Source organism: Sinocyclocheilus anshuiensis, unplaced genomic scaffold, assembly GCF_001515605.1.
Source record: "Sinocyclocheilus anshuiensis isolate Anshui unplaced genomic scaffold, SAMN03320099.WGS_v1.1 scaffold154, whole genome shotgun sequence".
Classification (NCBI taxonomy): domain Eukaryota; kingdom Metazoa; phylum Chordata; class Actinopteri; order Cypriniformes; family Cyprinidae; genus Sinocyclocheilus; species Sinocyclocheilus anshuiensis.
In genome coordinates this window covers 352,145-378,116 of record NW_015546101.1, presented here as the reverse complement: position 1 = coordinate 378,116, position 25,972 = coordinate 352,145, and the positions used below count along the sequence as shown (strand labels likewise).

The following is a 25,972-nucleotide window of genomic DNA, read 5'->3' as shown; positions in this document are numbered from 1 at the left end:
GCACCAAGAGCTTGTAACACTCCAAAGAGAAAGGAAACATTGAAATCGCATCATATGACCCCTTTAAAGCAGTGTTTACCAGTTTGTCAGTGGTGTAACTGATATTTCTCACCTCCTCTCACCCTACACAATGTTTACCATGTACACACTCTAAAGCGTCATGGCAGAGCATTGAAGTCGACCAGTCGATTAGTCGGTGCAACCCCTAATATATATATATACAGTACATACATGCATACACACATGAATATACATATATGTATATGTGTGTATATATAAAAATACAATTTGTTATTCTACATAATTTATAATTTATTTTTTTATTGCTGTCATTGTCATAAATATAACATTGTCTCTTATACTCAAATGTATATATATACAGGTGCATCTCAATAAATTAGAATGTCATGGAAAGCACCTGTATATATATATATATATATATATATATATATATATATACAGTATGTACATATACTCTTATATTTTCAGAACATATACTGAACATTTTTGATTTCCATGGTGGAATACGTATTTACCACCCTAAATAAATGTAGTTCTTTGTTTGTTAATTGATATGCTCTACATGCCCTTCATAAATGTAGGTGTTTATGAAAACAGAAGAGAGCCATTTCTTATATACTGGATTCATGCTGAAAAGTTTTGCCAACATGACAGAAAAATGTTGGTCAAGGTGAGAGGAGCTGCTCAAGAAAATAACTGCTCACTAACGGGATGCTTCTGTGGTTTACCAACAGATACTTCCTGTTTGTGCATTAAATGATGTGAAATCTCCTTGTCCCTTGTGTACTTGAATGTACTGGAAGGAAAGTGTTATACTTATAAATGGTGTGAAAACAGTTTAAACTAGAAAGAGTATACTGTATTCACTGTTATTCCAGCGCTTAGTTTCATATTGCATTCAGATTTGATTTAGTCGTTCTTAAAAGAGAATTTGGTGTCACTGTGGGCGTTTGTACGCGAGTCTTGATGTTTGTGTTGGAGACACCAAGCAAACAAGCAGCAGCTGGGACTAGGAGCATGTATTAGCATGTCTGTCCTGCTGAAGTTAAACCCAGCCCAGTGAGTGATGTGTTCAGGATTGCAGAGGGATGAATTTTTCTGTGAGAGTGTCTCGCACAACAGAACCCTATCCTCACACTGCTGTCATACCCGTGAAACATGAGATCTGCAGAAGCAGCTCCAGCATCTCTATTTCAACTATTCAGTCCTCAGTTGGACAGCATGTGGGAGATGTTTCTAGAAGATTGAGAGGCTTGTGTTTAGAGCAGTGGTTCTCAAACTATGGTCTGTGAGGTGATTGGCTGGGGGGGGAAACATTATTAAACTATGATAAATAAATAAACAATCTCTAATTTTTTGTGTTGTCGGCAGAAGAAATATACAGCATACAACTTTAGTTTGGAGTTTGAGTAAATGAACTGTCCCTTTAAGTTCACATCTTTGAAACATGTTGCCTGATGAGGTTAGCCAGCAGGTTCTTACCTAGAGCTTCTGTGTTGCATAATAGTGATTTTCACAACCGCAGAGATGGTTTTTCACGATACTTGGTTCAGTTAGCTGTGTGGCTTCTTGTTTGAGCAGACCTTTTGGCCATGGTGGATTGGAGAGGGTGTTGTGTGCTGTGCTGGGTTCTGGCCAGATCATTAGCATTCAGATGGCCCCGTTCTCCTCAGATTCAGCCAGACCGGTGTAAGGCTACATGCACACATATGGGTAGAATTTCAAATATGCCCTGTAGGCAAACACATGCAATTTAAAATCACTGCTGTGCTGCTGATGACTTTACTATATATGGCTGTATTATGTGGGGATAAAACAAAACAATGATTTTAACTAGTGGTCAGTCAATATGGGCTTTTTTTTTCTTCAGTAGCTAATGCAGATAATGATATCTATGACTGGTATAATGCTGATAATTGTGTGTGTGTATATATATATATATATATATATATAATATATATCGGCTATGGAATATAGAAAATACAAATATATTTATTAATAAATCATAGTTTTATGATATATTTACATTATATTCTGATTGATTATATCATATTATTATGTTATATTAAAAATGATGTACATGAAATTTATAATTTAATTTCGCATAATGAATGTTATCAAAATTCTGTATATATGTATAATGTGTTCAGCAGACATTGTTGCATTAAACATACATGCACTTGTAAGTTACTTACAGTAAGTTAGTAAAATCAACACAAGCCTGAATAAATTAATTGTATTAATTTAAATGTAAGCTATTACATTATTAATACATATATATTATATTACATAAATAATTATGTACATGAAATTAACATATATAAAATATACAGATAAAATACATACATTTATTTAAAAAATGAAAAATACATTTGGAATTTATAATAATTATTAGTCTGTTTTACATTACAAAGTAATTAGTGAAATCAACATAAGCCTGGGTAAATAATAACTTATGTACATTTCAAAAGAGCCACAAAATACCTCCAGTGTGTACCTCAAAACATTTATTCATCACATTGTATTTGCCTTTAGTTCATTTCTAGATCCTTAGTAATATATAATGTGCTAAGTAATAATAGTGATGACAAATCAGCAAAGAATCAATCATTACAGATGGTGTGATAAGGGCGACAGGGCAACCAATGCCCTGTGTGTCACCATGAAACACTCTCATGGAGGAAGAGAAAGTGTTTCAGTTTGCTGACACTGTGAAGCCTTACCTGCAGACAACTTCCTGCATACAGTATAGTATCATGAAAACATGTTGCAGAGTAGTGAGAGGTTAGAACCAACACTAACCCTTTAAACCACATAGTCAACTTAAAAACTCACTAACTAATCACCCATTGGATGACAAAGCTGTCATTCATGGGTTGAGGGGGCGGGAAGAAAGGGTTTTAGTCCTTATGTCACGGTCACATGGATTCTCATGCGGTAGAGGCGCGAGGCAGAGGGAGGCACAGCAGCACAGCGCTTACGTCCCAGCCTGTGTATGCAATTGAGGCGAGGCTATTGACGGTGCTCTGCATGGCCACAGAGCCTCAGGATGTACTTAATGATCACAGCCATGAAAGGTAGGTGAGGGAAGTCGGGATAGCCGTGGAAATGAGTGAATGCACATGAGAGAAATGTCTCTGAGCTCTTGTGTTAATGTTTCTTTAATGTTTTGAGCTGTTAATGTCTCTTGCATGTATAATGTGGCTGTTTTGCCTTCAAAACATCTCTTGGACTGTCTGATGTGCTGTTTTGCATGTTCATTTACATGTTTTCTACGATTTTGAATTGCAAAGTGAATATTAGATCTTTTGTGATTTGTAGTAATGCGCATTAGTGTGTGTTTGAGGGAACATCTCAGTCAGTCTGGAACTGCCGTGAGCATAATTAATAAGTCAGTAAGTGTGTGATGTGATGTGATACGATGGCGTCTTTCTGACAGCTCATACAAGGGCGGCCATGTTGGCTGTTTGGCATGGCATGGGAATGTTGCCATGCTGGATGATTGCGGAATGTTGTTCCACTGACCTATTTATGGCAGGCAGGGGTGGACTGCCATAGGAGCGCCTGGCTGTTTATTCCACCAACGGCTGTGTTTTACTTAATCCCCCCACCCCCCATTCTGTATCACCACGGCATACACACACACAGGCAATGCGAAGTCTTGCTGGCAGCTGTCATTATCTATTAGTGATAAGGAATAGGGCAGTGGAACATCTGTGCGAGCTGTCGCTGCTTCTTCTCTTTCAGAGAGATTACAGATTATTTCAGCACTTCAGATGTGTCCTCCTACACTGTTTTCAGTTCAGCTAAAAACGTTCGGTTATCAACCATCTTTTTTGTCTAAGAACAAAGCTAGAGGTTGTTGTGAAAGTACTGCTTTTTCTTGGCTGACCTGCTGACATCTTGACCAAAGGTTAATAAGTTGAAGAGGTTCACGCAGAGCTGACATGCTGAGATGGGAACAACTGAAACTCACGGACGCGTAGAACACAGTGGGTTAATTTAGTGTCTTATTAGGGTTAACCATGAATGTTAATTATGTAGAATTTAAAGGGCTTGGTTGCCATTCAGTTTGTTCTTGGAGCAGATCACTTTCTTTTCACCCTAATTACAGATAATGAATGAATATGTATTAGCTAATTAGAAAATAACATTTGAATAAAATGAAATAATGTCTAGGTGTTCGCAAAAAAAATGTTATGCTTGATGATGGCTCAGTTTAAGGCTAATATACACCAGAATGTTCTTTTCTCCTTTGTTATGATGAAGAGTTTATCTCAACCCGATGTGAGTCATTGTTTTCAACAGATTACAGAAATCCCAAAGGGTGGAAGAGAAGGGGGAGGGAACACGCATCGTTGTCTGTGTGTGTATCTGCAGGCTTTGACTTTAGTTGGGTGCTGTGTTTTATGTTTCCTACTTAGACAGCACATCAGCACTTTCAGACTGGGAGAGAAACCAAACATGTTAAACCACAACATCTCATGAGGAGGAAGCAACACTTGCAAACAGAAGAAGAAGAGAGTCTTCTGTGTGTGAGAGTCTGTGTTTGTGGATTATGGTACACACCTGTAAAATATTGGTTGGCTTGTAGGTGCTTGTCTGTGAAAGTGATTCAGAAATTATTCAAATCTAGTGGTGGACTGGAAAGGGTTTTTCAGTCTCCCATATTGTATGTAGAGATGTGGCTGTTGACAGATTGTGCTATTCAATATAGTAGGCCTATATATAATATACATTAAACCATATATATAATATTAAATATACCATATATAATATTAAAATATTATATATGGTATTTACTATATATAGTGTATAATTTTTGTAAGTATACGCGTAGTATAATAAATTTAGTATTGTAAAATTAATTTTTTTTATGTGTGTGTATTAATTTTTAGATTTTTGACTTTTGGAAGATGTACAAGTGCATTTTCTCCTACTGCATGTTCATGGTTCAAGTGCTAATCTCAGAAATGGTCATCAGACTAATCGGTCACTAAGAATATTTCAAACTCTTCACACAAGCCCTTGTATTGTGCAGAATTCATGTGTTCACAATCCTCATTTTTATATGGCCCTCATGAATGCTCCTTTTCTGTAGTCTGAAATAGCAAGCCGTGCTCTTGCATCAGAGCTGAACAGCGGTAACCACTGCTGCAAGACTTCAGCGGCAGCTCTGGGAGAATGAGCCTTTGATGTATTAATCCATAATTCAGACCAGATTAGCGTCTTGTGCTTCGGAGTAACTAATTACTGCCGATTGGTTTTACATATCTAATGAGAGAGAGTGAGGATGCCCTTAATGAATACGGCATGCAGAACCAAAGGGGATTAGCCCTTTCTGTAATCATGAGAAAATAGTCATTCTCAAACTGCTCTGATGCCTTTGCAAATAGAGTCCGCAGCTGAAAAAAAACATATGAGTGTTTGTAACTGAGAGAAAAGAGAGCGCTCTGATGGTGATGAGATGCGTTTTACTTTTTCATCCTGTACTGTATGTGCCTCAGGGCTGCCGGAACGACTGCATCGCTCTTCTCTAAATGGATTTCTCCTCCTGCTCTATTCCCCCAGCACCCCTCTCAACAGCCTCGCACACCATATCTGCATGCTCTTCCACAACCAACCGCAGCTGAGCCGCTGAGGGGCTCATGCACGACTACGGCACACAATCCAGTGCACGCAAAAGCCATCTCCAACTAGGAGTGCATTTTGGCTTCGATATTTACCGAAATGCACCACAGCGCTGTCGTGAAGCGAGCTCGTGACTTGAGGGGGGATGGCATTGTCATACATACTGTAGTTACCCAAATGAATGTTGGATGTTAGAAGAGCAGATTGTACTTACAGATGATGTCAGTCCCGTGGGTGATTTCAACAGTAATAGCCATTTTTTCTGCTTGAATAAATGGAGTGTTTTATGTGGTGCTGCCTCGATTCATTTAAAAAAAATTTTTTTTACCATTGTTCTGCTAGCTAAAGCCTGAGGTTACACTCTGCACAACAAACCTCAGGCCTTGTTCTCGCTGCATTAGCAAACTCAAAGGTCAGGAGCTGTGGAATTAGTCTGTGATTATGGTCTCCGCTGATCAGTTTAAAGGAAGAAAAGAGTGTTTTCAAAAGGCAAAAACAGATGTGTTTGTCAAACGGTGTTTTATCAATGTGTCCTGTTGATTTGAGATTGATAATACTTCGTCTATATTCAAAGACCTTCATTTAGTCTTTTCTGCAGCAATAAATAGAATTGTAACTTTTTCCAAACAAGTTTCCCAAGCACACTGCCCGATTTTGGTTGTTTGGACCAACAGGCCGAAACTCATGCCATTGGTTGAGCCAGTTTTGCTATGTTGGACCGCTCAAACAAACAGAGAAATGTTAAAAGCATCAGTGTTCTGGAGGAAAATTACTAAAAAAAATTATTATTTAAAGCTGTCTTTGCATGTTAAGCTGACATAGGAGAAAGTATTGTAGCAAAGACACTTGTGATTTTTTGCTGAAAGTGTGTTTCTGTCTCTTTGTAGCTCAAATTGAGAGTATTCCCTGTAAAATCTGCGGAGATAAATCATCAGGGATTCATTATGGTGTTATCACCTGTGAGGGATGCAAGGTAAGACGACAAAAAAAACCACACACACACATCTCGTAGTTATGTCTTGTCAGTAAGATGACAATGCATCAATCAGTTTGTTTAAAAATGTATAATTAAGCCTGTCATAATCATGATCAAGCTTTTTTATACTATACGCTGCCATTCAAAAGTTTGGGGTCAGTTGGAGTTTTTTTTTTAATACTTTTACTTGGCAAGGATGCATTCAATTGATCAAAAGTAACTGTAAAGACATTTAGAATGTTACCAAAGATTTCTAATTCAAACAAATGCAGTTGTTCAAAAAAAATAACAATTTCATCAAACAATCATGAAAAATAATCATGGTTTCCACAAAAATATTCAACTGCATAAATGTTTTAAACATAGATCGTAAGAAGACATATTTCTTGAAAACCAAATCAGCATATTAGAATGATTTCTGAAGAATCATGTGACACTGAAGACTGGAGTAATGATGCTGAAAATTCAGCTTTGCCATAACAACATTAAAAAATCCCCAACCCTGAACTTTTGAATGGTAGTGTAGATTATTAATATTTCAGTTACAAATAGTAAAATATAATTCTGTCCGAAATTTTTCACTTTCAGTCATGTTGTAATGGCCAAAAGTTTTCTCATTTACACACACACACAAAAAGTAAAATAAAATTTGAGTGCTTTGCGTTCACAATGCACATCAAAGCCTTATTTATACTTTTGTCTGAGTGTGTCGAACCACCACAGAAGGTGCACACGCACTCACCAGAGTGCTCTAGAGGCATTTACACTTCATGCATACTTCATGCGTATGAGTTCATTTGGAGCTCCCGTAACGCACCACTGGACTGGAAAGAGAGGCATAAAAATGCGCATTTCATGACATATTTCTTTAAAAGTCCCTTGTTTGCATGGAAATATGCAACTGTCCACAGTAATAGTGAAAGATGTGTTATTTAGTTACTGTAGTAATTAAAGAGGTAATAAATCATTCTGAAACATGCTGCAATGCAAACTTCAAAGATGCAAGCTAGAGGTGACCTATTGTTGTGTTCTCTCTCTCAGGGTTTCTTCAGGAGGAGTCAGCAGGGCACTGTGTCATATTCATGTCCTCGGCAGAAGAGCTGTCTGATCGACCGTACCAGCAGAAACCGCTGCCAGCACTGTCGCCTGCAGAAATGCTTAGCAGTGGGCATGTCAAGAGATGGTAGGCTCTCAACTCTCACAGCAGTCTGAGTGATGTGCATGTGGCTGCTGGTGTATCTGACTCTCCTCAGATGTATAATGTGAGAGTAGGGTTTTAAATGTATAAATCCCATTCATTTTCTCCATAGAAAGTTTTCTCCTACCATTAGATTTGATGCTATTAAGCAATGGCACATGCTAATGTTATTGCATTTATTAGAATATTTTGTAATTCATTTCATTTGTGTCTTTTGCAGAGCTTTAAGAGATGAATGGTTCAGATCTTGGCTTCTTTCTTGTTAACCTTGTTACTCATTCCATGAACAAACCAGTTAGATACTTTGGTAACACTTTACAATAAGTTTCCATTTGTTAACATTAGTTAACATGAACTAACAAAGAAAAATACTTCTAATGCATTTATTAAAGGGGTCATATGATGTTGCCGAAACACACGGCGGGCTAGAGTGAGCGGTGGCCGGCGGCCTAGAGTGAGTGGAGGCCGGCGGGACTAGAGTGAACGGAGGCGGGCGGGCTGAGTGAGGAACAGCTGGCGGGCTTGAGAACGGCGCGGCCGTGGATTTGAGACTTTAGTCTTTGCAACTTTACAGATCTTCTTTGTTCACCAAGAGCTTGTAACACTCCAAAGAGAAAGGAAAAATTGAAATCGCATCATATGGCCCCTTTAATCTTAAAAAAAAAACTTTCAGAAGTTGTATCTGATAATATCATTAAATGGACCTAACATAAAATGTTAAATGGAACTAACAAATAAGCAGTTCTATTTTTACTAACTAACATTAAGATGTTATTAATAAATGCTGTAACAAATATATTCCTCATTGTTAGTTAATATTATTTAATGCATTAACGAAAGTTATTTACTCTGGAAAAAACTGAAATAGTAATTTTAGTAGAACATGCTCCAATATTCTTAATTTACAGATTCGAAAAATAATTTTTACAGTGTAAAGGGACCTTACTGTAAAGTGTTACCAATACTTTGAAATGTATAGTATGATATTAATGTCACTAATGATAAACCAACAGCTTTCATCTTGTTTGTGTGCATTCACTCATAGCTGTGAAGTTCGGCCGGATGTCTAAGAAGCAGAGGGACAGTCTGTTCGCAGAGGTTCAGAAACACCGTCAACAGCAGCAGGAGGAGAAAGTGGGTGATGAGACAGAGAAGGGGCGGGAGCCTCAACCTCCTGGAGAGGCGGAGCCACTCACGCCCTCTTACGCCCTGTCCACCAATGGTGTCACAGAACTCCCCGATGACCTCAGTGGATATGTGAATGGTCAGACCCCGGAGGAGGGAAAGGCGGATTCAGCGATTGGTGGATTTTACCTAGAAATTCAGCCCTCTCCAGACCAGTCAGGTCTAGACATGGATGGCATTAAACTAGAACCAGTGTGCGACCTCAGCCCGGACTCTGGCTTAGATCAATATTGTTGCTATAGCAACAGAGACTCTTCACCTCCTGACAATGACCTAGGTAACGATTATAAAGTACTAAGCACATGCAAAAATATATATTAATATAAATTATATTTTACTTTATTTTAATGATTTTTTATGGTTTTATTTTTTTCATTTTATAATTTATTATATTTGTTATTATTATGGAAGATTGCATGGAATACATCATAGATGATATCAAAGACAATATTTGTACTATTTTTATCATAGATGAGCTATTAGTTATATTGGCATCATTTGGCACGTAATTACAAAGAAAGAAAATATTATCAAATGAAATTACATAGTGCCGCCCTACATAATTATACGGGATGCAGCCATTATGGGCATGATTGACAGCTGTGGGGTTTGAAACAGCAGGGGTCTGTGAACTCACCTCCATGGCCCATTTAACATGTCATTAGTAAGAAGTGCTTCATTAACACAGACCAGTCAAAGACTAGCACAGGACCTTTTTTTTTTCTTTTTGACTAAAATGAGTCTCAATGGTTTTGTTTTAGAAAATATGTGGCAATAATATACAGCTTCAATATGTCTGATGTGCATTTCACAAACCCAGGAATGTGTGTCAGCTCCAGCTGTTTGACTCTATTTGTGTGTTTCTAACACAGAACATCTGTCAGAGAACATCTGCAAGTCTCACATGGAGACGTGCCAGTATCTTCGAGAAGAGCTACAGCCCAGCAACTGGCAGACAGTGTTACAGACCGACCTGGACACGTACCAAAAGAAGGTGTTTGGTTATGTCTGTTTGGGTCTGTGTATTACCATCTCGAGTGGTCAGATGAGACAAATCATCTCAATGTCTCAAATTCATTTCGCAACCACCACTAGATTTTACAGTTGGAAGTGACTAAAAACATTGTACGCTATGTATTATGAGTGCATGTTGATAAAGCATGAAAAGAGTTTGTACTAATTAGTTCATTTGTTTTCCCCACATTTCTCTTTGTTGTTGTATGTAAATGGATGGACAGAAAGATGGATGGATGCACTTGACCGATCCCTGAGGGGAATAATCATGTGTGTGTACTAACAGCCCCTCTCTCTGCGCCATCTAGTCTCAGGAGGACATGTGGCAGCTGTGTGCGGTTAAAGTCACTGAAGCTGTGCAGTATGTCGTTGAGTTTGCCAAGCGCATTGATGGATTCATGGAGCTGTGTCAGAATGATCAGATCGTGCTGCTCAAAGCAGGTACACCTCAGATAAACCTCTAAACATATCCAGGTTCACATAACAGCATCAGTGTAGTGACAAACTGCGGCAGAGCCACTGAATAATGAGTGTGTTTTTCTGCTCCTCAGGTTCTTTAGAAGTTGTGTTCGTGAGGATGTGTCGGGCATATAACTCCCAGAACAACACTGTCTTTTTTGACAGCAAATATGCTGGGTCGGAAGTCTTCAAAGCATTGGGTGCGCATTAAGAGCTGGATACCTCTTTTAAAGGAAAAGGCAACAGCAAATGGAAATGGAAAGCATCAACCACTGTTTTTTATGCTTTTCTAGGCTGTGATGATCTTATCAGCCCTGTGTTTGAGTTTGCGAAGAGCCTGACCTCTCTACAGCTCAGTGAAGATGAGATTGGCCTGTTTTCAGCATACGTGCTGATGTCTGCAGGTGAGGGAAGAAAAATAAGGACAATGTCAGAGATTCATTGATTGGAGTTGAAGTTGCATCAATTTTGCAGAGGCTTTAATTGTACAATCTCTGAATATCAGGGTTGTGCACCTTTCATAATTAAATCGAAAATGCCTTTTAAATTCCAATTGAATTCCTGAATTTGAATTGAAGTAGCAAACTTAATTCAGAATTGCAATTTGAATTTGAATGTTATAGAAGTTTTTTTAATTGTAACAATAAAAAAAATCTAATAATTGCTGTTCTTTTTCTATTTATTCATGAATTTTGAAAATAATGTATAAACAATGTTTAAGCAGCACAACTGTTTTCAACATTTATAATAAGAACTGTTTCTTTAGCACCAAATCAGTATATTAGAATGATTAAATTAATAAATTACAGGAATAAATTACATTTAAAATGTATAAAAATAGAAAGGAGTTATTTTAAATTGTTAATAATATTTCACAGTATTACTGTATTCACTGTATTTCTGATCAAATAAAAGTAGGCTGGTGAGCATAAGAAATTCACCAGGAAAACATTTAAAAATCTTACTAACCCCAAACTTGTGTATATTTCATAATATGTAATGATGTGTGGACCAGGGTGAAAGAACAGTTCATTTCCCAGAACGCTTTACTAGTGTTGAATTTCTTTGAATTGCAATTCAATAAATAATTCTTCCTCTCATTCCAATTCCTGTGGGGTGTGACCAATTGAATTATTAATTTCAATTCATCCACTTTTTGCCCAACCCTGCTGAACCTGCGTAGGTGCTGAACTCTTTGTGTCTGTAGATCGTTCCTGGCTGCAGGAGAAGACCAGAGTGGAGAAACTCCAGCAGAAGATCAAGATTGCCCTCCAGAACCTCTTGCAGAAGAACCAGAGAGATGAGGGAATTCTCGCAAAGGTACATAAAAACCCATGATTGCAGTTCCATTTATGGATACTAGTTATATTCACTCATCTGATCACTGTTTCCCAAGTCAAAATTCTCTTGAGAACAGTCTTATCTGGTCAATAATAACCAATTGTGACCACCGTTCGGATGTTATGCCGTCACCATATGGAAAAACTGAGCACATTCAGAGCTCTTTACCCAGAAACGGTCCACACACGCTTCCCTCCGCTCTATAAGGAGCTGTTCGGCTCAGACTTTGAGCAGGTTCTGCCTCAGGAGGCCTGATAGAGACTTATCCTAATACTGCACAGATTCAGAAAATAGAGATGGAGAGGGAGAGATGATACTAACATGCTGACAAGAACTCTAAGCTCACTTCAGCCTCAGTTCACGTACACTTCATTCTCACAGAGCTCTTCTCAGAGTCCAGCTACACTTTGAACTTGCCCCATTGGTCGTGCAACAGAAGGCTGGCGGTCTGATGAAGAGGAAACTTGAGATGCGAGAAGAAAAAAAAAAACTGGTGATGTCTTGTAATATGCATCAGAGCGTTCCTCCATGCCACAGCTTTATCTTTCAGCCTCCTGTTCTGACTGCATGAGATCTCAGTGGAAACGCCCACTGCATTGACCGCCCCAGCAGCGCCCTCTACTGGCCATAGACAGTAACGAGGTGTCTGGCTGGGGTAGACGAAGACAGGAAATGTACATCTGGAGCTGAAATCCCTGTCTTTCCTCTCCGGTGCCACAATGAACAGCCCACGTTGGTGCTAACATCACAGCACTGCCCTTTACTGACCTCTACCAGTATACACAAATTCAGCAGGGACATCATTTGGCGAAACCACTGCCCCAGCCCCAGGAGAAGACCGTGGACAAGGCATGACATGGGACTCAAACTATGAGACCTGAATCACTATCATACTGAAACTTTTAGGATCAAATGGCATGTTCGGAGGCAGTGAGCTCAAACACTTGCATATATACTTGTTATATGGTTAGTTAAATCATGCAATGTATGATGTATAGAACCTAACGAAAGGTAGCACTTTGTGTTTTTCCCAGCAATAAACGATTTCAATTTAAAGCCTGAAGGAACATGCTGTTATTTTAGATCTGTGAGATCTGAAATACTTGTTTGTATTTTGTTAAATCTCTGTCTTTCAAAGCCAGCTCGCATTGTCTAGATGGTGGTGTGATGCCCTGTTGTGCCATAGTGATTCTGTAATTAGATTTCTGTCAAAGTGAGCTGAGTGGCGAGATGATTGACAGATGAGGGGCATGTGTTGACCTTCCAGGGGATCTAGCAGTTTGTATTAAATGTCATGGGGATGGAGGTTGTTGGCATTGTTCCTAACTGACCCTTTTTGAGATGCATCTAGACGTTTTTTGCACCTAGCTCATCAGGGAAGAGAATAAAAATGGTCGCTTATTTTTTTCTTTCTTTAATTTGCAGCTGTGTACACAGGCTTATTTTTGAAAAGATGTTGGATCTTGTCAACTTTTTTTGCCCCTTCAACACACGCATTTGAACCAAATTGAATGCATTTAGCACATGGCGTACATACAAGTACAAGCAATAACCTTAGTAAAGATGTTCCGATCTGACTTCTCTGTTTAATGTTTTTTGTAAGGGCTGGCACTGCTTTACCTGTAGTATTCTTGTTCCGTGAAAGACAATCCATCAAATATCTGACCTCATTAAAAGGGTATTTTGGGACTGCTCAGGGAAACTACTGTTTTATAGTTGAGGAGGAGAGTGAACGTGTCAGAAACTGCAAGGAGACGGCGATATAGTAAAGGTTGTTTAAAAAAAAAATTGTAAAACATAGTTAAATATTGTGAAATTGTCTTCTTCGAGCATCAGGGTCAGGTGTGTAAATGAAGAATTATTCAAAATAATACTGAGCAGAAAGCAATAATAATGGCATAATCGTGTTTTGAAAACGAAAATTGCATGGAAATGCTTTAAATGCAGAACTTTGTCGTGTGTTTTTGTTCAGTTTGAAATGTGCTTGGTTTGGCCTCTCCCACGTCCTGATGTTTTTACCCCCTTCTTATTTCTTTAGAGACCTGATTGGGCCTGTGTATTCTCTGTGAATATCTTTTTAGCAATCCTGAATCCCACTGTTTGTGCTGGTTATATAACTAACTTTTTGGTTAGCTGTTAAAGAAGTATTATGGCACTTAAATGGTTAGCAATTTCTTACACTCATCAATTAAACACATTGATTTCTGACCTAATCAGCGTTCAGTATGGATTATAGCTGTTTATTATTATGACATGTGTAACGTGTTGTGTTATCTGTGTGCTAGTCCAGAGGCCTGGAATGTTCTTTCTTTAATTTGCCAATTATTCTTTAAATGCCCATCACTAAGGCAGTATTGCATTTTTCTCTCGCTTTGGTTTTGGGGCATGAGTACTTAATCTTTCTGTGTATATGTTAAGGTGAGTATCACAGTAACACAGTCCCTTTTAAGGTTGTCATATTTTCACTGACAAATGACCAAATGTTTTGTATGATATACACACCATAATATGCTAATTTGTGAGTAATGCTAATCGTTTGTGCTGAAGAAAAACGTCCTTTTGTTTAGAAGACTTGGGTTTTTCCTATGTATAGTTTTCCATCCTTAATTTTTAACAGATTAACCAGTGGTCTTCTTTTGATTCTATCCACAAGCACTCTTCAACTAGTTCTCCAGTAGATCTGTAGAAATAGTCTGTTTCTTCCTATTTGTTCATTTTGAGGTATTTTGCCTTTGTTTTGTATATATATACCTGTACAAAAATGCAAAAGTATTGTTTTCTTTGAAATACAGTTTTCATCTAATGTTGTGATTTTTGTATTTAGAGGTTTAATCCCCTAAATTACTTTTATTAAAGGCGCATGTCACACATTGACAAATAGTGTGTTGAACGTGCTGATGACAATAAAAAACAAATCCCACAGCTTGTGATGAAAATTACAGTTGTCATTTTTCTTTTGCTCTCTGTTCTATGACCAGTTGGTTCATTAATTCTATTGGCAGCTTCAGCAATTTTGATGGCATAAAGTAAGTTAAATGAATATAATCGACCTTTGTCTAAAAATGTAAATGTTAAAAAATGGGTAAAATAAGAACTGACATCATATTTCTTGTTTTAATTTGTCCCCTAAACAACTGTTGTTTTTATTAAAAAACATATGTGACCATGCACCACAAAACCAGTCTTAAGTGTCAATTTTTAGAAACAGATTTATACATCATCTCAAAGCTGAATAAATAAGCTTTCCATTGATGTATGGTTTGTTAGGATAGGACAATATTTGGCCAAAATACAACTATTTGAATATCTGGAATCTGAGGGTGCAAAAAAATCAGAATATTGAGAAAATTGCCTTTAAAATTGTCCGAATGAAGTCTTTAGCAATGCATATTACCAATCAAAAATTAAGTTTTAATATATTTAAGGTAGGACATTTACAAAATATCTTCATGGAACATGATCTTTACTTAATATCCTAATTATTTTTGGCATAAAAAAAATCGATAATTTTGACCCATATAGTGTATTTTTGGCTATTGCTACAAATATACCCCTGCGACTTAAGGCTGGTTTTCTGGAAATGTCTGAAATCACAAAGTGATTTTTACTGAAGTGATATCCAGAAAATCAAATGATTCTACTTCCTGAAATGTATGTAAATTTAAAAAACATATGAGTATATAGTGACTACAGCATTTTCATAGAAACAGGCCTTATATATGCACAGAAAAATTATTTTTGTTTTGTTTAAGCTGTACTGAATCTGAGTCAACTGAAATGGTCTACTTCCGATCTAAAGTGTTGTAACAATAGATACTATTTGATAGTTAATAGAAACGCAGATTAAAATGCAAATATCGAGTAATGGTGGTATTTGCTATCAAGGTTCAGACGGACTGACCTTTATTTATGTGGATGGGATGAATCAGCTCATTATGGTATTGCTCATACGTTGCCATGGATGCAAATCTAGAACACTGCTAAGGAAACACATGACCCCTAGCAAGATGGACTTTTACTGTACATCTATTCTGAGTAACTGTAACCGATTCATTCTCACTTAGTTTTATTGGCTTTTGCATTTAGCTTTTGCACAAATAAAATCAGCAGAATAGATTTCCTACATTATGGGGACCAAATGTCCCCACAAAGATAGCAATACCAGTACATTTTTACCTTGTGGGGACATTTTTTTGGTCCATATGAGGAAAAAAACTTCTAAATCATGCAGAATTTTTTTTTTTAATCTAAAAATGCAAGCTCACATTCAGATCTCCCTCCATCCAGTTTGATTAATTTGTTTCACTCAGATGTACTCCACAAATGTATGCCACAATATGGAAAAAAAGATCTGCCACCATTTTTTGTTACATTGCAACTTTAATGGCAGGTTTCACCGTGATAACTTGCCCCACATAGTGTAATGACTGTCCTATCTATTTGGGTATGTTGTGTGTTCAGTTCCCATGCATTTTGGAAACTTGTTGACTGATTTTGTTTCATTATATGGTCCATCTCAACAAAAAATAAGGCTTGAGAATGATGAAAAGGGTTTTAAGTCCATGAGAAAAAAGTGTCTAAATGGTATTGTATCTACACTTCATGTGTCATGTCTTGCAGACAGACATTTTGCACCAGATACTACAAAAGAAGTAGAGATGCACAGAATTTTCAGCGTATGTTAATGTAAACAGTTTGTTCAGAATGAACTGTTAGCTAATAATAACAAGAGTTAGGATTTGTCCTGTTTGGATTTAAAATGTTCATGTCTAAGGAAAAAGTTTTATGTGTATTTGTGTACACTCTGTGTGTGTGTGTGTGTGTGTGTGTGTGTGTGTGCTTGTGTTTAGATGCCAGTGTACTGTCTGCTCTCGCTATAAAACCCAGCCCACTGTTATCACTGCTGCTATGACTGAGAGCACAGTCAGAAATTGGCAGAAACTGTTGATTGAGGAATACTTCTCCACCTTTAACAAACATTCTTCCTTTGAATCTCTAAACCACTCTCGTTCTCCCAATACTGCACATACACCATGTCTGAAGTAGTTTAATGCAATATAGATCCAAATGAACATGTTGAGCCTGCTAAAGATGTATAACTCTGTTTAACTCACTCTTTTGACAACTAATCTGTAATCCGTAATAATCTGTAATCCGTAATACTTACATCAGAGAAAGACTTGATGGTGGTTTTATCCCCTACATTTTTAATAGCAAGTTAGATGTGTTTACTTTTTAAAATAATGGTATGAATCATTGAGTGTTTTCATTCTCAATGCTTGTATGATCAATTAAACTACATGGTGCATTGTCATTTCTGTTATTGTCATGTAGTTAGTTAGTTAATATGTTTGCAGAACGTATTAAACATTGAGGAATGTTTAAAGGGAATACAACTTAACCACTGATTTCTAGTTGTGTCCTCTTTTGGAAGGCCAAACAAAGTAGTTTCACAGCGACTCCACAACATGGTAGCGGTGGCAACAGCAAGAATAAAAGTTACGCCTTCTTTCTTTGCGTGAACATTTGGGTGGCGTTATGCAAATCTTCCCACATCGTGACGTAGTCATGTGGGGGCGTGTTAGAACGAGCCGTTTTAGGTAGGTGTGGCTGACTCTTAACTTTTATAAAGAATATCTCTTTGGATTTGAGACTTTAGTCTTTGCAACTTTACAGATCTTCTTTATGCACCAAGAGCTTGTAACAATCCAAAGAGAAAGGAAAAATTGAAATCGCATCATATGACCCCTTTAACTGGGATTAGTGGAATATTTACCTGATGGAACAGTACCAACAGGTAATGTCTATCAAATTATTTATTTTTTAATAACCTACTTTAGTTTCAGGATGCATGTTCTTTTTTATTGCTGGTTATAGTTTCGTTTTAAAATATAGATTTTTTTTTCTTTTCTTGCTATGCTGCTTTTATTTTACACACCAAATATAAAAGTGTGTCTTAATTCATATCCTCTCTGTCGAGAACAGTCGTGGGTGGTGTTGCCTCACACCTCTTATTTCTCAGCATTCACTATAATGCCATTTGCATCCAAACTGACAGTTTTTCCATGCAATTTAAACATATTGTACACACATACAGTACATGCTGAATAACTGAAATTCATGCAAAGGCCTGCAACCATGACTTCAGAGATGAGGAAAACTGTATGGATGTATGTGTCAAATATGTGGGTTTTTGAATCCCAATTGGCAAATCCTTAGACATTAATAATGACACAGACTATTTATTTCAGAAACTGCATGTGCATATTTTAAAACATGCTAAAGTCAAAATTACTCAATTTAAGAGATTTACATGAACAATTTGGACCTCAAGAGATTTACATGTGAACAACTTGAGAAATTTCTCCCCGATTTTTCATTGTCAGTGTTCGTTTTCTTTGTGTTACAACACTTCCAAAATGTGTCCAGAAATATGATACATGAATTTATATTAAATTAATATGGAATTTCAAAATAAATGTAATATGTTTTTTGATTTATGATTTATTTGTTTATGATGGCAGTGATGGTTAATAGTTCCCTTTGAAAATGTAGGGTTTTACAGTAGTAACCTTAACTGTAGTAACTATGACATTTTGGCACAAACCGATTACCATAGTAAATTTTTGTAAGGAATGTGTATCCTAGTAAATGAATAACTATATAAGCAACTTTTGGGTCTGCATCTTGAGTGGGTGTAGGAGTGGGTTGATAGGAGGAGACGGTGAGTCATTGGCTGAGTGCATTTAATAGGGAATCCCATAAACAGAGAGATACAACAGGAACTCCACAGCTACACTTTCACACTCCACGGCATCTAAGGTAAGACTATGGTCCTCTGTTGTGATTCTCCATTGATTAGACTAAGAAACATAAACTGAATCTCTTGACAGGACTGCCACAGTATTGTGAATCTTCTCAAAAACTAGCATTGTCACATTTTTATTGCTTCTCGTTTTCAAGTCCAGTGTAATCTGCAGAAAGAGCTGTAGTGGTCTTGCTGTGTGTGTGTGTGTGTGTGTGTGTGCCTATGTGTTCTGGCACTGTGTGTGTGTGTGTGTGGGTGTGTGTGTGTGTGTGTGTGTGTGTGTGTGTGTGATGGTCAGAGGTTCGCTGATCTGTGGAATGTGTACAGGGTGTGTGTCCGGGTGTGCCTGAACAAAGGCAAACTCTTCACAACTCACCTCATAATGTATAGTGCAGAGAGAACATGATTTCCTGTTAGCACTGCAGGGGAACCGCTGTAGTGTTGCTAAGAAATAATAGCACAACAAAAATCTGTTTTTCAGTCTTTTTTAATAACATGAGAAATAACTTTCTCAGTGACACCTTTAAGGGTAGTAAAACGCTTATTGACTTAGATAATTGCCTGTGATGACGCTGAACTGGGCCTTTATCTACAAACACTGTATCTATGACAACCATCACTTAGACCTTTGAAACTAAGGGTGAGGTTGTATTTTACAGTGGCTTAAATCACAGATTGTATCTCCTATTTTATCTACTCATTGTTCGCCTTGGATGATTACATGTCTTCTCTGTCCTCTGCAGGAAAATGGCTTTAGTGTCTGAGATTTTGACGAAACTTACATTGAGTTATGGAGGGGTATGGTATTACAATTGTAACATAAAATGTAGTATTATCACAAATTCAACAAACAAAATACACTTCTTTGTACGTTGAAGTGGCTATTAAGATTCATTGTTTGTTTTGGCCCAAATGTATTTTCTGATTCTATCCAGAATATTATTTATATTATTATATTTCAGTATCTATATTTCTTGATATATGTTCAGGAGAGAGAGCCTAAATGCCCGACAGTGGTCCCAGTTTATGGTTTTAACCCAGAGGAGGATGCAGCCAAAATCGAGACAGCCATCAAAACCAAAGGTAAGGGATAGTGCCATAAACACTTCACATGTGCATATGAATCTGTAAATTCTATTTTGCACCACAGATTATATTTCCAGTGGAACATAAAAAGGAGTCCACAGCAGGGCCGGCTCCAGACATGGGCAGGGGTGGGCTGAGCCCACCCAAATGATTGTGTTTATTTTTTTATGCAGTGATTAAAACCAATCTGAAGCGGACTGTATTTTGAGAAGTTTAAGATATAGCTGGAGACTGCCCCAACAATAATAAAATAACACCAGAAAATTGCGGCATTTTTCTTTTATTTGCTGAATGCACGGCGCGCTGAATTCACGCGGCTTCAGTCTGTTGCAGAAAAGCAGAGGCATGACAACGAGCGAAAACGGGCAGAAATATTTGCGCGCTATCACGGGGAGTTTAATAGGCTACATGAATATGTATCATAGCCTACCACTGAAATTACCTGAGCAATTTTAATGTTCTAAAAAAAAAACGCTCATTCAATAACGTGCATTCATTGCATGGACGGGGCAAGAGCATAATATAAGCGTCTAAAATGCATGTAGGCTATACAGTTCCGTTGAAAGCTTACCCCTTTTGGCTTGCTGTTAATGCTGAATGTAAGAATGAAAACTGAAAGTAAAGAGCTTGTGCGAAGAAAGTTGCGTTCGTTACTATAGCAACAGTCGGCTCGACTGTAAGAAACGTAGCGTTCCCCTTCTATTAGGCCTATGTAACGACCAGTGATGCAAACTATTCGACTTTTATGTCAAATTCCGCAGTTTTGAATAGAAATTTAGGTCTGTAATTTACGTGATTTATATAGCCTAATTCATAATTGATTATGACAATAGCATTTTTCTGTTTTGCGTTTTCAACAATACAACTGAAACTGAATGGGTGCATATTTTAAAATAAAAATATTATTTTCAGTTCAGATTGATTACTTTACAAAAATTCTTGTTCTTTTACTGTTCTTTTTTCTTTTCATTTTAATCCCCTAAATCCATTTAAATCCTTTACTTATTTCGTTTCTTTAAATAAGTACCATTACCATAGAGGTCTTTATATTTTCTTCAAAACAATTGGTCCCCCCAATGTTCTAGACATGATTACGGCCTTGTTTGGTATACATACAAAAGTTAGTTGAAAAGAATCACCAGTGTTGAAACAATGATCCAGAGAAAGAGAACAGAGGGCTTTTTTTTTTTTTTTACTATTCAATAAAGGAAAAAACGTTTATTTTGCTGTGAAAATGCATGATATTCTAGGCTGCCCATCAAAGCTTTTTTTCAGTGTACATATAATATAGTTAATATAGCAATATCTGCAGTATAAATATCTTCTAGACTATATGATGATATGATGACTAAAAATACTCACCCAGGATATCTGCCAGCCAACCCTTCTATAGCCGTCAAGAACCGGGCCTGGTCCACAGTGGCATTTCATAATTGTTCCACTGAAATATTTGTTTCAGTGTCTTTACATTTGCTTAGCAAATAAACTGAGCTTTGACTTTCAGCTTGCTACTTTAAACAGGATGCAATGATGCTCTGTGGCTTTCTTTCTCAATCCCTATCTTCTCCTCTTACTCTCACCTTCATTTATTCATTCAGGTATTGATGAGCAGAAAATCATTGAAATTTTGACAAAACGCAGTTGCTCACAAAGGAGCGAAATTGCATTGGAGTATGAAAAACGGGCAAAGAAGGTATACACCATAACACACCAAAATGTGGACTATCTATTAAAAAATGCATTATCTTAACTTTACGAAATATATTATATCTTGTGTACCAAAGTTCCAATCAACCTGACACTGTTTGTGTTGTAGGATTTGGTAGGTGCCCTGAAGGGGGCGCTCTCGGGCTCTTTGGAGCATCTGATTCTGGGGTTGATGAAGAGTACAGCACAGTATGACGCCTCTGAACTGAAATCATCAATGAAGGTATATTTGATTGTTTATGAAAACTAAACTGCTCTTCTCTGTTGAAGTATCAAAATTAAATTCCTTCTGGTTCAAATGTAAAAATATCTGAATAATGCATGAATAATATGAATAAAGGAACCTACACTACTGATCAAAAACTTGGTCTCGTATGCTCACCAAGGCATTTATTTGAACAAAAATACAGTAAAAATGGTAATATTGTGAAATATTGTTACAATTCAAAGTAACTGTTTTACTGTTCTACTATTGAATATATTTTAAAATTTCACTATTACTCAAGTCTTTAAATGTATTCTTTGTCGCAGTAGAAAACAATTCTGCTGCTGAATATTTTTGTGGAAGCCATGATGCATTTTTTTCAGTATTTTTGATGAATAGGAAGTTCAAAAGAACAGCATTTATTTGAAATTAAAATCAATTTAATGCATCCTTGCTCAATAAAAGCATTAATTTCCTTCAAAACAAAAGTCTTACTGGCCCCAGTCTTTTCAACAGTAGTGTATTCATATATCATTGTATTCATGTGACAGTATGTTGTTTTTTGCAGGGTCTGGGCACTGATGAGGAGAGTCTTATTGAGATGGTCTGCTCTCGCAATAAAGAAGAGCTAATGGAAATCAAGAAGGTTTACAGAGAAAGTGAGTGACGCTGGCCATTAAAAGGCATAAAACGCACACCTACACTAGTATTCATATCCCTTTCTTTTTCTTTTTGCAGTGTTTAAGAAGGAGTTGGAGAAAGATGTTTCTGGAGACACATCTGGTGATTTTGCAAAGCTGCTCCTGGCCCTTGTACAGGTAACATAATAGATATAACAGTTATTTGTGGTAATTATGATCAAATTCCACTTTATATGCAACAGGTAATTCCTTTACCGCCAACATAATTTGCTTATTGTAAATTCTGTATCACTGTACTCAAACTTTTTCATTCACGTCCACAGGCCAAGAGAGATGAGCCGAGTAACATGGTGGACCATGAGAAGATCGACAATGATGCAAGAGTGAGTAGAGCCCTTTTGACTGAGGAAATTCAATTGATTCATAGTCATAGTTGACAGTATGTTTATTCGGCATGATTAAAATAATATTATGATAGTATATGAAACAACTGTGCATTCAGATGACTCATGTTAGGAATGCTGGAATAGCCAAAATGTTTACTTCTTTGTAATCCTTTGTCAATTATGGAAATATTTAGTCTCTTTATGAAGCTGGAGTGAATCGAAAAGGAACTGATGTGTCCACCTGGATTTCAATCTTCTCTGAGAGGAGTGTCCCACACTTGCAGAAAGGTGGCAAATGAACGGAGATGTATTTGAAGTCAATTGCCATCATTATTCATGCAACAATCTAACCAAAGCTATTTTTCTCAGTGTTTGAAAGGTACAAGAGATACAGCCCATATGACATTAAGGAGAGCATTCGAAAGGAGGTGAAGGGAGATCTGGAAAAATCCTTCCTCACACTAGGTATCTATCAGCTGTCCGTTCTTCACATAAGCTGTCAGAACACTTGGATATAGAGATGTGTATGGCAAATTTGATGATGGTTATGCCTGTTCGCTCAATTATTTTTCACACTCTCACTGTTTCCTTGGGAATCCCTTCAACTGTTTGGTGAGGAACATTTTGTGGAAAGCCCTGTGGAAATGCACGTGGCAAGAATCTAGAGGAGAACTGAAGAGAGACTGAAAACAACAACATTTAACCATGTTCTAAAATGTATCTGTGTCTTTCTGCAGTTGAGTGCATGGAGAACAAACATCTGTATTTTGCCAGCAGACTCAATGACGCCATGAAGGTGAATATTTCATTTTGACTGCATGTCATTTGACATGTAAGGAGGTGACCTTAGCTGAATTTGAGTTGTATTGATCAGTTTCTTCTACTTAAAAAGTGTGTCTGTACTGAACATTTTGATTGGGATGTTTTCAGAGTAAAAGTGTTAAAGATAAGGTCGTAACCCGCATCATCGTCTCCCGCTGTGAAGTTGATCTCATGAAGGTCCGCACAGAGTTTAAGAGGAATTTTGGAAAATCTCTGTACCAGACAATTTTAGTAAGTATCCAATTGTCTCTTTCTTTCTTATTTGTTTTGTTATTTACCACCCTCTTCTTTTATTTCTGCACTTTGTTTGCCTTCATTCAAGAAGCATTTTAATCAGAACTTTTCTCATTGTCTTTTTCTCCTCAGGAGCACACTAAGGGTGACTACCAGAGAGCTCTCCTGAACCTCTGTGGGGGAGATGACTAAACATAGTCTATAATCTGCTGCAGATGTCCAGCAGCCAAGACTTTCCGAAACAATTAGTTAACAATGCAGTATTATTATAAGAATGCTTTGTGTTTTCTTGTATGATTGTTGTTTAATATTAGTTAAATTGATCACATTTCACTGAAAGGAATACAGAATCATGAATTTTGAAATAAGATTTTGTTAATTGTTGTTGATATTAATAAAAACACTTGTAAGTACACATGGTTTTTGAATGTGATGTGGGTCTACAATTTGTTGAGATCCCCTTCACCACTTGATTTCACTAGAGTTATTCCTGTCACAAGTCCTGTCCTGTTTCTACACTTCAAGTGCATCAAAAATTTTTATTCTACACAAATTATACATATATACACAAATTATATCTAAATTAATTTAAAGTAGTTTAAAATGATACTTTCGTAAGGCCCAGTATATACTGTGGTTAGGACAATTTCAAGGGCCCGAACGAGATTTCTACTAAGTTTTCATTAAGGCTATCTCTATATTTTGCTACATTGAGCTTTCCTTCTGCTCTGATGAATTGCCCAGTCCCTGTTGCTGAAAAACACCCCCACTACATGAGGCAGCTACCACCAATCTTGTTTCTCACAGTCTGAGAGTATTTTAGGTGTTTTTTTTAGGTGTTTTCATGTGTCTTCACTGAGGAGAGGATTGAGTCTGGCCACACCGCCATAAAGCCCAGATCGGTGGAGTGTTGCAGTGATGTTTGTCCTTCTGTAAGTTTCTCCCATCTCCATATGATCACGGAGCTCAACTAGAGTGGCCATCAACTTCTTGGTCACCACTCTAACCAAGACCCTTCTCCATCGATTGCTCAATTTGGCCAGCTCTAGGAAGAGTCCTGGTTGTTCCAGCTTTTTCTGGACTCTTACCCAGATCTGTGTCTTGACCCAATCATGTCTCTGAGCTATTTTGACCTCAGGGCTTGGTTTTTGCTCTGATATGCTTTTTCAGCTGTTAGACCGTTTATTGAGAGGTGTGTGCCTATCCAAATCCCATTCAATTGAATTTGCCACAGGTTAAATCCACTTGAAGTGTAGTGACATCTACAAGCGACACTGGAATGCTCCTGGGCTAAATTTCAAGTGTCCCAGAAAAGAGTATGAATACTTGTGCAATGTAATTGTTTCAGTTTTTATTTTTTAATAAATTTGCAAAGTTTACAAAACTTTTTTTGCCATTATGATTTTCAATGCATTTCTATATGGAAGCACGGTTCAAGCCGAGCTTCACACTCGCACGGAGAGTTGTGGGATTGACAGTGGACAGGAGAATGCAGTGAGAGCGCCTGAGAGAAATGCTCAACTTTATGCAAGTAAGGAGCAGTAGCGTGTTTAGGCACCATGCAAACCACACAACACGTTTTCTACTAAGGAGGACCGACCAGGACTACTTGCTTAGGGCCCCCAAAACTCTAAACACACCCCTAATAAGGAGAAGAAAACAACAACAACAAAGTGCAGAAAATATGTAGCTAAGTTAGAGATTCATTTTGCATATTTGTTATTGAGTTTTCCCAATACTTTGGGCAATATAGTGTATGTTTGGTGCAGTAGGGGGCCCAACCTCATATTCTTTCATAGGGCCCAAAATTGCTAGCGGCGCCCCTGCTCTTATCAATCTAAAATGGCCAGCTTCCTTCCCTTCTTTCCAAGATATTGTACGCTGATTAACACTTGAATGTTGCATACACGGTTGTTTGCTCAAAAAAAAAAAAAAAAAAAAAAAAAATATATGTATATATATATATCCTTTATATTTGTTTGTAATCTACATATTCTTTTGTGTGTGGTGATTGTAACAAAAAAAAAAAAAAATCACATTAGCCATTTATTACATTTCTGTTAATTCATATTTAACACCTCTCAATGTTCATATGGGTTTCTTTTTACAACTGTTCAAAAGTGGATACAAATATATTATGTTCAAATAAAACCAGTGAATTGTCAATGTTCAGAGTCAAAGCCTTACTTTAAAGGGGTCATATGATGTTGCTAAAAAGAACATTATTTTGTGTATTTGGTGTAATGAAATGTGTTTAT

At 37.2% G+C, this 25,972-nt stretch overlaps 2 protein-coding genes across 3 annotated transcripts in view; both read left to right on the top strand.

Moving 5' to 3' along the window:
- The window catches only part of LOC107700416 (nuclear receptor ROR-alpha-like), a 35,342-nt gene extending 20,595 nt beyond the window's left edge, over positions 1-14,747 (top strand). Inside the window, exons 3-11 of the mRNA XM_016502054.1 lie at positions 6,540-6,625; positions 7,670-7,811; positions 8,872-9,288; positions 9,884-10,005; positions 10,334-10,466; positions 10,577-10,684; positions 10,778-10,888; positions 11,692-11,821; positions 11,933-14,747. Of these exons, the coding sequence (XP_016357540.1) occupies positions 6,540-6,625; positions 7,670-7,811; positions 8,872-9,288; positions 9,884-10,005; positions 10,334-10,466; positions 10,577-10,684; positions 10,778-10,888; positions 11,692-11,821; positions 11,933-12,080 (1,397 nt within the window). The 3' untranslated portion in view covers positions 12,081-14,747. The remainder of the gene's footprint in view (positions 1-6,539; positions 6,626-7,669; positions 7,812-8,871; positions 9,289-9,883; positions 10,006-10,333; positions 10,467-10,576; positions 10,685-10,777; positions 10,889-11,691; positions 11,822-11,932) is intronic.
- A 3,867-nt stretch (positions 14,748-18,614) lies between these two features.
- Positions 18,615-24,055, top strand: LOC107700383 (annexin A2-B-like). Of its 2 annotated transcripts, none has more exons than XM_016502013.1 (13): positions 18,615-18,647; positions 19,377-19,431; positions 19,623-19,716; positions 21,318-21,412; positions 21,536-21,649; positions 22,200-22,290; positions 22,370-22,449; positions 22,596-22,655; positions 22,853-22,946; positions 23,028-23,123; positions 23,396-23,454; positions 23,589-23,711; positions 23,847-24,055. In XM_016502013.1, the coding sequence occupies exons 2-13, from the start codon at positions 19,381-19,383 to the stop codon at positions 23,904-23,906; spliced, it is 1,017 nt and encodes a 338-aa protein (XP_016357499.1). In that variant the 5' UTR covers positions 18,615-18,647; positions 19,377-19,380; the 3' UTR covers positions 23,907-24,055. The 2 variants fall into 2 exon arrangements, with proteins under 2 accessions (XP_016357499.1, XP_016357500.1); XM_016502014.1 differs by lacking the exon at positions 18,615-18,647 and adding an exon at positions 19,224-19,273.
- Positions 24,056-25,972: the final 1,917 nt, after the last annotated feature.

Bases quoted from the DNA above. Each gene is read 5' to 3' on its own strand.
- LOC107700383 (XM_016502013.1), top strand. From the start codon at position 19,381: ATGGCTTTAGTGTCTGAGATTTTGACGAAACTTACATTGAGTTATGGA. The intron at 19,717-21,317 runs GTAAGGGATAGT...TTATTCATTCAG, and splicing joins GACAGCCATCAAAACCAAAG to GTATTGATGAGCAGAAAATC. The intron at 23,455-23,588 runs GTGAATATTTCA...GGATGTTTTCAG, and splicing joins GACTCAATGACGCCATGAAG to AGTAAAAGTGTTAAAGATAA.